Genomic DNA, 11,315 nt, shown 5'->3' on the forward strand with positions numbered 1-11,315 from the left:
TGACATGAGCATGCCACTGCATTCCAGCCTACGTGATAGTGAGACTCCTACTCAAAAAAAGTTCTGGTCTGTGACTTTTTGTCTCTAAAAAGAATTCAGGGAAAATCGGACACAAGGCATTTTCCTATGAAGCAATCATTACTCTGATTATCCCACAGATGTAGGGAGAAAGTTGTCTTAGTGTCAGTATTCTGAATCTTTCTGATAAGTGGTAAAGATAAATTTGGCCAGGTGCATTTTCTTCCCAGAGATAACTTTCATGTGTATATCTTGTGTATTGGATGCTAGCTGCTCTCATGAAGGCTTAAAGCTCTCATGAAGCCATTTGCTGCGTGAAGCCAGATTTAAATCCACACGTTCTGACCCTTCGGTCCTTACGGCTCCAAGTGAGGTCTTTCTGCAATGGTGGAAGTTGACAAAAATGCGGACTCTCAGTCCTCACATGAACCTGTCGCATCAGAGTCTGCATTTTCACAAGACCCCCCCAGGTAATCCAAATGCACACTACACTTGAGAAGCCCTACTTAGAGCACCAAGCAGGTTCAAAAGTCCACGTGCTTATGTTCATAAAGATGGTAAATGAGTAGGGTGAGCATTTTATTTGCTTTTGCAGATCTGTTTGATGCTATGCTTTCTCTCTCTGAAACACTCATTCTCCTAGTATCATTTGTGAATTCTTTTTTTATTTTTTTGAGTCAAGGTCTCACCCTGTGGCCAAGGCTGGAGTGCAGTGGCACGACCATAGCTCACCGCAGCCTCTACCCTTCTTGGCTTAGGTGATCCTCCCACCTTAGCCTCCCAAGTAGTGAGACTACAGGCACATGTCACTACGCCTGGCTAAATTTTTTTTTTATTATTATTATTTTGTGGAGACAAGGTCTTGCTATGTTGCCTGGGCTGGTCTCAAACTCCTGGGCTCAAGCAATCCTTCTGCCTTGGTCTCCCAAAGTGCTGTGATAAGGCTTGAGCCACTGCACAGGCCCATTTGTGAAATCTTGAAAGCTTAGGTGTTCAGTCTTTCCACCTATGAGTCAGAGTCCAGATACAAATTTCTCTAATTCTCTGTGAAAAGCCACTCAAAACATTTGGGTACTAAGTTTACTGACCCACATGAGAACCATGACTTTGTTTTACAAACTGGGTTCCCTAACCTCCAGCAACGAAGTAACCTCTACAGAGTGAAAAGAATCCTCCTTTCCTACTTTGATTTTTTTTTGACATCGATCCACTGAGAACTATCATGACATACAATTTTAATAAAATCACCACAACATTTCTTGAAGCCAACATTCTTAGTAGAGGCGTGCTTTGGTTTAATCTCAAGATAAAAGTAACCGAAAAACAGAAGTGGGTAATACTCTCAAAAGAGAAAGAGAAATATGTCCCAGCATTTAGAACTGAACTTCAGAGTTACACCCCCGTCTGAAAGTTACTTAGGAGTTTATTTGACCTTAAATAACAAATATGGGTTTGGGCGGTGGGTGGCACATAACATCAGTAAGGGAATCTGATCTCAAACCAGGCAAAGTGGGGACCCACAGGAGGCCAAAACTTTACCTGTATGATGTCCACTTGTATATCTAATCCTGAATCATATAATTAAAATTATATATATACATATATATTTTTAAATACAAATAATTGGTATGGGTCAGTCACAGAGATACTCTCCAATTCTTATGTCAAGGGCATGAAATCTCGTTCACGACATTTGGGTACCATTTACCGCATAGTTCCTGGAAAGACAACACCCTCTCTTCAGCTATGGGACAGCAGAACAGTCCCATGAATTAAAAGAAAAGGGGCACCTTAGGTAGGAACATTAAGTGGCCATTAAATGGCCTATGTCCGCTGTCCTCTCTGGTTTCAGCAGGAAAACAAGGACAGCAAGGGGCAACCATCGGCATGGAGTCAGACAGAGCTTGGTTACTACCCACCAATCTTCGCCAAGATATTCTTCTGGATAATGAGACCAATGTTCCTTACAGACAGATCGATGTCTTACTAGAATATTTTGCAGCTATCACATAACACTGCAATATTTCCTATTATATTGTGGAACAAAACAGATAAAAGCAAAAGTTAGGCTAGGTGTGGTGACACACACCTGTCATCCCGGCACTTTGAGAGGCTAAGGCAGGAGGAGCACTTGAGCCCAGGACTTTGAGACCAGCTTGGGCAACATAGCAAGACCTCGTCTCTACAAAAAATCACAAAATTAGCCGGGAATAGTGGCGCTCGCCTGTGGTTCCAGCTACTCAGGAGGCTGAGGCAGAAGGATTGCATGAGCCCAGGAGGTCGAGGCTGCGGTGAGCGGTGATCATGCCACTGCCCTCTGGTCTGGGCAACAGAGTGAGATCCCCAACTCAAAAAAACAAAAACAAAACAAAATGTTCTTGAAGAATCAAGCACTTCCCAAATATAAATTTCTTGCTACTCTAGAGTAAAATGAAGACTCTCTAAAATTTTACCTTTCAGCAGATATCCAATTAAAAAACAAGGCACTAGCCAGGCTCAGTGGCTCAGCCTGTAATTCCCGCACCTTTGGGAGACTGAGGTGAGTGGATTGCCTGAGCCCGCGGGTTCGAGACCCGCCTGGGCAGCGAGACTTCATCTCTACAATAAAATCAAAAAATCAGCTGGGTGTGGTAGCGCATGCCTGTAACTCCAGCTACTCGGAAGGCTGAGGCGGAAGGATCGCCGGAGCCCAGCAGGTAGAGGCTGCGGTGGCCAGGAGCAGCCACTGCACTCCAGTCTGGGCCACAGAGTGAGACTCCAACTCAAAAAAAACAAGGCACTTTAAAAATCCCAAATATTCTTTTCCCTATTTGTTTTACATTTTGCCAGCCACTCACTGCTTTGTATATGCTTATAATGTCTTTTAGACAAGATTGTTTAAATTAATAGGTTTTATTTTTTTAGAGCAGATTGACAGAAGAATTAAGCAAAAAAACTTGAGGAGATCTCATAGATGCCTTCCCTCCCCACACACAACTTCCTTTGTCATTAACATCTTAGGCTGTACATGGTGACTCACATCTATGAAATCTCAGCACCCTAGCTGTGAGGATCGCTTGAGCCCAGGAGTTAAAGACCAGCCTGGGCAACATAGCAAAACCTCATCTCTACAATAAATTTTAAAAATTAGCCAGGTGTGGTGGTGCACACCTATAGTCTTAACTACTCAGGAGGCTGACACATGAGGATTGCTTGAGCCCAGGAGTTGGGGGCTGCAATGAACCATGATCATGCCACTGCCCTCCAGCCTAAGCAACGGAGCGAGATCCTATCTCCAAAAATATATATATATGTGTATATATATATATATACATAAATATATATATATGTATATATATATGTATATCATAGGTGTGACATATTTGTTACAATGGATAAACCAGTATTAAAGTTCAATTGTTTACATTAAGGTTCACTTTTTGTGTTGTATACCCTATAGGATTTGACAGATATATAATATCACATGTTCATGCCCTAACTATATTTTTTAGTTCATTTTTCACTGGAGATAGGAGTTACAATAAACATGGGGTGAGACCTCATCTCTACAATAAATTTTTTAAAGTTGGCCAGGCATGGTGGTACGTGCCTGGGGTTCCAGCTACTTGGAAGGCTGAGGCAGAAAGATTGCCTGAGCCCAGGAGGTTGAGGCTGCAATGAGCCGAGAGTGTGCCACTGCACTCCAGCCTGGGCAACAGAGTGAGACTCCTACTCAAATAAATAAACAAACAAACAAATACACAAATAAGTTACAACAAACATGAACAGAAACTTTGACAGGAATCCAAATAGACCACATTTCTTTTTCTTTTCTTTTCCTTTCTTTCTTTTTTTTTTTTTTTTTGGAGTCAGAGTCTCATTCTGCCACCCGGGCTAGAGTGCAGTAGAAGCACGATCAGAACTCATTATAGTCTCACCCTCCTGGGTTCAGTTGATCCTCCCACTTCAGCCTCCAAGTAGCTGGGTCGACAGGCATGTGCCACCATACCCAGTTAATTTTCCGATTTTTTGTAGAGACGAGTCTTGCTCCATTGCCCAGGCTGGTCTCAAACTCCTGGGCTCAAGCAATCTTCCCACCCCAGCCCCCCAAAGTGCTGGGAGCATAGGTATGAGCCACCACGCCCGGCCCAAAGAAACTCCACGTCATGCAAGAAAGTATTCCTCCAGAAATCCTGTGTCTGGACATCCCCTGCTCTTACCTGTTCTGTGAATCAAAGTGAGGCTGGCAATTCAGGGAGCTGCGCTTAAAAACCCAGCGGCAGGAAATGTTCCCTGGGGTGTTGACCAGCACCTGCAGGGTGACGGACGCAGACACGGCCACTTCCACCGCTGTGGCTTCGTACACGGCCCCTTTGGTCCCGGGTCTCAACGCACACCCGAGGTCTTCTGGGGCTCCTGACTCCTATGTGATAGACAGAACAACATGAATTCCCAACGCTGGCATACTCAGGATCCTCTTCTTAGCATGGAAGCTTTATCAAACACCTGCGTGCTGACACACTGCACACAACACCCAAGCATACTGTTACCCACTGAGAACATCTCACTGATTGAAAACTATGAATTATAGTTCTCTAAAGAAAAGATAAATAACTTAGGTTGCATTTCTGAAATATCCTAGGGACTGTTACGGTTACAGTTGTATCCACCTTTCAAATTCATATGTTAAAGTTCTAGCCCTCAGTACCTCGGAATGTGACTGTATTTGAAGATAGGGTCTTTTTTTTTTTTTTCTTTTGATTCGGTGTCTCACTCTGTCACCCAGGCTGGAGTGCAGTAGCATGATGACAGCTCAACCTCCTGGGCTTAGGCGATCCTCCCACTTCAGCCTCCCGAGTAGCTGGGACTACAGGCATGCACTACAACACCCGGCTAATTTTTTTAGAGACGAGGTCTCACTATCTTGCCCAGGCTTGTCTTCAACTCCAGGCTCAAGTGATCCTTCCGCCTCGGCCTCCCAAAGCACTGGGATTACAGACATGAGTCACGGCACCCAGCTGAGAGATAAGAGTCTTTAGAGATAATCAAGTTAAAATGGGGTCATGAGGGTGAACCTTAATCCAAGGTATCTGGTATCCTTATAAGAAGAGATTTGGAGATCAGACACACATGTAGGGAGAAGGCCATCTGGACCTGAAGACAGCCATCTACCAGCCAAGGAGGAATTCTAGAACAGATTCTTTCTCGCGACCCTTAGAAGAGACAAACTCAGAGGGGCTCGGTGGCTCAGCCTGTCATCCCAGCACTTTGGGAGGCTGAGGCGAGTGGATTGCCTGAGCCTGAGGGTTCGAGACCAGCCCGGGCGACTTGGCGAGAACTTGTCTCTACAATAAATCAAAAATTAGCTGGGTGTGGTATGGTGCACCTGTAGTTCTGGCAACTTGGAAGGCTGAGACGGAAGGATCACCAGAGCCCAGCAGGTCGAGGCTGCGGTGGCCGTGAGCGTGCATGCCACTGCACTCCAGCCTGGGCAACCAAGTGAGACTATGACTCAAAAAAAAAAAAAAAAAGGAAGAGACAAACTCTCCCAACACCCTCCCTCCAGCCTCCAGAATTGGGAGACAATAAATTTCTGTTGATTTCAATCACCCAGTCTGTGGTCCTTTGTTACATAAACTCTGGAAAACTAATGCACAGACCATAATTATAAAATTCATAAGACATAGGTCAATAAGTTTATGATTACTGGTATATAGATAAGAATCTGAAGAGCAGTGGTAAATAGTTATCTCTGTCAGAAAATTTTAAAAGCTACTGGGTGTGGTGGCTTACGCCTATAATTCCAGCACCTTGGGAGGCCGAGGCAAGAGAATCGCTTGAGCCAGGAGTTCAAGACCAGCCTGGTCAACAACATGAAACCTCATCTCTACAAAAAATTAAAAACTAGATGGGTATGGTGGCACTCGCCAGTATTCCTAGCTACCTGGGAGGCTGAGGTGGGAGGATCGCCTGAACCCAGGAGGTTGAGGCTTTGGTGAGCAGGAATCGTGCCACTGTACTTCAGCATGGGTGACAGAGTGAGACAGTGACTCAGAAAAAAAAATAAATCCCTAGACTGTAGTATTTCCAGAAAGATGTCTCATTTGAGAACTGTGAACTGTGGAAGAAATAAAAACCTTCTGTTTTTTTTTTTTAAGTCACTAAAATCCTTACAATCTATTTCACATTGAATTGGAAAAACACACAAAAGGAGCAGCCTCAGCTTCAGTAAGATGAAAGCGCTGCAGCAGTGGGGATTTATATGATTATTTATTTGTTTTAGGTTTTAGTTTGAGACTAGCCTGGGCAGCATAACGAGATGCTGTCTCTAAAAAAGAAAAATAAAGTTAAAGTTTAAAAAAAGAACTATCGGGTCTTAATACAATCCTGATTATTGCATAAAAATATAACTTATAGTATATTTAAAAATAGGCCAGGTAGGGTGGTTCATGGCTGCAATCCTAGTGCTTTGGCAGGCCAAGGTGGAAGGATCACTTGAGGCCAGGAGTTTGATACCTGCCTGGGCAACATAGTGGAATACCATCTCTACAAAAAATATTTTAAAATAAAAAAAATTAGCTGGGTGTGGTGGCATGCATCTGTAGTCCCAGCTACTCAGGAGGATGAGGCAAGAGGATCCCTTGAGGCCAGGAGTTCAAGAACAACTTAAGCCGGGCGTGGTGACCCATGCCTGTAATCCCAGCACTCTGGGAGGGAGAGGCCAGAGGATTGCCTGACTCCAGAGGTTTGAGACCAGCCTGGGCAACTTGGTGAGACCTTTTCTCTACAGTACATTTTTTTTTCACTAGCTGGGACCAGGCTCAGTGGCTCAGCCTGTAATCCCAGCACTTTGGGAGGCTCAGATGAGTGAACTGCCTGAGCCCGCAGGTTCGAGACTAGCCTGGGCCACTTGGCAAGACCTCGTCTCTACAATAAATAAAAAATTAGCCAGATATGGTAGTGCGTGTTTATAGTTCTGGCTACTTGGAAGACTGAGGCAGAAGAATCGCCAGAGCCCAACAGGTCGACACTGAGGTGGCCATGAGTGTACCACTGCTCTCCTGTCTGGGCAACAGAGTGAGATTCCTACTGAAAAAAAAAAAAATTAGCTGGGTGTGGTGGTATGAGCCTGTGGTTCCAGCTAGTTGGAAGGCTGAGGCAGAAGGATTGCTTGAACCCAGCAGGTAGAGGCTGCAGAGGCTGTGACTGTGCCACTGTACTCCAGCCTGGGCAAGAGAGTGAGACTCTTATTCGAAAAAAAAAATTAACCAGGTATGGTGGTATGTGCCTGTAATCTTAGCAACTCAGGAGACTGAGGCAGAAGGATTTCTTGAGGACAGGTGTTCAAGATCAGCCTGGGCAACATAGTAAGATCCCATCTCTACAAAAAAATTTTTAGTTAGCCAGGTGTGGTGGCATGTGCCTGTAGTCCCAGCAACTCAGGGGGCTGAAGCAGGAGGATCACTTGAGACCAGGAGCTCAAGGCTGCAAAGAGTTCAAGGCTGCAAAGAACTATGATCATGCCACTGCACTTCAGCCTAGGTGACAGGGCAAGGCAGTAGAGGATGTGCTGTCCTCTGGGAAGGCTGATCGAACAGCCACATCAGAGATGAACTGTAGCAGGAAGAGGCCACTGAAGATATTACTATGAGGGATCATGAGGGAGTTCCTGAGGGCTTGAATTAGGGAAGCGGCGGCGAGACTAGGGAACGAGGCGATTAAATGAGAACTATTAAAGGGAATTGACACGACTTGGTAACTGACCAAATGTGAAAGTGAGGGACAAAAATAAGTCAAATGACGCTGAGCTTTCAAGCCCGGGAACCAGACAGAAGTTAAACAGAAATTAGGTCGTGCGTGGTAGCTCATGCTTGTCATCCCAATCCTTTGGGGGGCTGAAGCAGGAGGATTGCTTGGGCCCAGGAGTTCAAATCTAGTCTGGGCAACACAGTGAGATCTCATCCATACAAAACGATTTTAAAAATCAGCCAGGCGGCCAGGCGCAGGGACTCACACCTATAATCCCAGCACTTTGGGAGGCTGAGGTGAGAGGATTGCCTGAGCCCACAGGTTCAAGGCCAGCCTGAGCAACATGGTAAGAACTTAGCTCTACAGTAAGTCAAGAAAAATGCGCCGAGCATGGTGGCACGTGCCTGTGGTTCCAGTTTGGAAAGCTGAGGCGGAAGGATCGCCCAGCAGGTCGAGGCTACGGTGGCCATGAGAGTGCCACTGCATTCCAGCCTGGGTGACAGAGTGAGACTTTGACTCAAAAAAAAAAAAAAAAAAAAAAACCAGCCAGGTATGGTGGCACATGCCTCTAGTCCCAGCTACTGGGGAGGCTGAGTTGGAAGGATCACCTGATCCCAGGAGGTCAAGGCTATGGTGAGCCATGATCGGGTCACTTTACTCCAGCCTTGGCAACAGTGAGAATCTGACTCAAAATAAAAACAAACACAAAACAGAAATCAATTAATACAAGGATAAGAACAAGTTTGGGGAAATCAAAATAAAGCAAATTATATGGGTGGATTTTAACGGGTACGTGGAAAATCTATTTATATACTGGGGGTGATTGGAAATGAGAGATTCAGATTCAGGATAGAAGCCTGGAATCTCTTTAAGGAGAAAATACACTTGGCTCTCCACGTCCATGGGTTCCACATTCCTGGATTCAAAGAACCACATATTGAAACTATTCAGGAAAAAAAAATAGATGGTTGCATCTGAACTGAACACGTACAGACTTTTTTCCTTGCTACTATTCCCTAAACAATAGAATAAAACAATTATTGACATAGCATTTACATTGCATTAGCTATCATAAGTAATCTAGAGATGATTTAAAGTATTTGATTAAAGGTCGGGTGCAGTGACTCACACCTGTAATCCCAGCAATTTGGGAGGCCAAGGCAGAAGGATTGCTTGAGCCCAGGAATTCGAGACCAGACTGGGCAACATAGCAAGATCTCACCTCTACAAAAAAGTAAAAAGAAGGCCGGGCTCAGTGGCTCAGCCTGTAATCCCAGCACTTTGGGAGGCCGAGGCGAGTGGGTTGTCTGAGTCCGAGGATTCAAGACCAGCCTGAGCAAGTTGGCAAGACCTCATCTCTACAATAAATCAAAAATTAGCCAGGCGTGGTAGCGCACACCTGTAGTTCCAGCTACTTGAAAGGCTGAGGCAGAAGGATCGCTGGAACCCAGCAGGTTGAGGCTGCGGTGACCGTGAGCATGCCACTGCACTCCAGTCTGGGCATCAGAGTGAGACTCCAACTCAAAAAAGAAAAGAAAAGAAAACTCCTGCTCTCAAGAAGCATACTTTCAAATAAAAAGAGGCAGACGATAATGAGATCAATAAAACATATTGTTAATAAATAAATAAATAAGTAGCTGGGCGTGGTGGCACACGCGTACTCCTAGCTAAAATAAAGATGTAAACGGGAGAATGCACAGGTCATATGCAAATACTAAGGCATATGGGGTGTCTCGGAAAAAATTCCCCCATGGATACCCAGGGATGACTGTACTGATTATTTCTTCCTGCTGGGTATCAGTCCGTGTCCTTCCTGAATCCACACCCCAAGAAGAGCACTGTTCTTGACGGCATGAAGTGCCAGGTAGCCATGAGTACAGATATTATGTGCACCACATAGGAGTAAATGATACACTTAAATATATAAAAGGAAGCCCATTTAGCCATGGTAGATTTCAATAGCTTACAAAGTATGATCTCTAGAGAAAAGTAGCTAACGGTACAAGTTGAATGTTACTTTACCTTCAAATAGAATGATGGTTTCCCTGCTGAGGAAGCATTGTTCTTATGATTGATTAAAACACATTTGATCATAGGCAGATCCTGGTTTGTAATAGTCCCAAACATCGCTGCTGAAAAAACAACTGTAAAACAACAGAAAAAGGATGAAGGTCATACACACATACCTTAAAAATGAAATATGGATTTATCGTACAACAAAACAAAATGGAACCAGGGAAAATTGGCCAACATGAAAGTCTGCAGGAAATTCAATTTCATGAAAGACAGGTCTACTTGAAACCAAGAGCAGAGATACTTGGAGCAGGGCTGTCCAATAAAAACACCTGTAGTGATGAATATATTTAACATCTGTTTTCATTATGGCAGTCACTAGCTACATGTGACTATTTTTTTTTTTTTTTGAGTTGGAGTCTCACTCTGTCGCCCAGACTGGAGTGCAGCAGCCTCGACGTGCCGGGCTCCGGCGATCCTTCCACCTCAGCCTTCCAAGCAGCTGGAACTACAGGTGTACGCTACCATGCCCAGCTAATTTTTGATTTATTGTAGAGATGAGGTCTCGCTGCCCAGGCGGGTCTCGAACCCGCGGGCTCAGGCAATCCACTCACCTCAGCCTCCTAAAGGCGCGGGATTACAGGCTGAGCCACCGAGCCCAGCTTCCATGTGACAATTAAGCTTTTTTTTTTTTCTTTATTTCAATAGCTTTGGGGGTACAAATAGTTTTTGGTTACATGGTTGCATTGGATGATGGTGAAGAAGTCTGGGCTTTAAGTGTACCCACCACCTGCACCTGTGCACACGTTACCCAGCATGTGATTTTCTGTCCCTCCACTCCTTCCCCTTCTGAATCGCCCGTGTCCATGATACCATCTTTCTGCCTTTGCAGACCCCTAGTTTAGCTTCCACTTATAAGTGAGAACATGCGGTGTTTGGCTTTCTGTTCCTGCGTTAGTTCACTTTGGATGATGGTCTCCAGTTCCATCCAAGTTGCTGCAAAAGACAGTATTTCTTTCTGAAGGTTCCGTAGTATTCCATAACATACATATACCATATTTCCATTTTCCACTGATCAGTCAGTGAGCATTCAGGTTGGTCCCACATCTTTGCAACTGTAAATTGTACTGCAATGAACATGTCAGTGCAGGTGCCTTTTTTATGTAACAACCTCCGTCCTTTTGGGCAGAAGGCTATTACGTTTTTGAAATGAGGCTAGTTCAACTAAGGAACCAATTATTTGTATACAAGTCATTCTTTTTTCTTTACGGATGCTTGTAGAACCTTTTCTTTGTAACCAGTGCACTAAAATTTTTTAAAGTATGTGCCTTGTTGAGAGTCTATCTTCGTCCATGGTGCTGGGTACTCGGTGGACCTGTTCAATCTAGAAATTCATATCCTTCTGTCTGAAGCTTTGTTTTTCTTTAATTCTTCATTCTTTCTCTCCCCTTCACTTTCTGTTCCCCTGTTCCTTGGATGTTTTTCCCAAATGACTGACAACCTGCTCACAGAGAAGAATGAAGCACTGAAGTGTCCGTCTCAAGCTCTGTACACAT

At 44.5% G+C, this 11,315-nt stretch overlaps 1 protein-coding gene across 1 annotated transcript in view; it reads right to left on the reverse strand.

The window, feature by feature from the left end:
- The window catches only part of FLT3 (fms related tyrosine kinase 3), a 71,210-nt gene extending 59,895 nt beyond the window's left edge, over positions 1-11,315 (reverse strand). Inside the window, exons 1-3 of the mRNA XM_021714810.1 lie at positions 11,312-11,315; positions 9,769-9,890; positions 4,218-4,420 (exon numbers count right to left, since the gene is read on the reverse strand). Of these exons, the coding sequence (XP_021570485.1) occupies positions 4,218-4,420; positions 9,769-9,890; positions 11,312-11,315 (329 nt within the window). The remainder of the gene's footprint in view (positions 1-4,217; positions 4,421-9,768; positions 9,891-11,311) is intronic.

Source organism: Carlito syrichta, unplaced genomic scaffold (genome assembly GCF_000164805.1).
Source record: "Carlito syrichta isolate Samal-C Ts95f unplaced genomic scaffold, Tarsius_syrichta-2.0.1 Scaffold305794, whole genome shotgun sequence".
NCBI classification, from domain to species: Eukaryota; Metazoa; Chordata; class Mammalia; order Primates; family Tarsiidae; genus Carlito; species Carlito syrichta.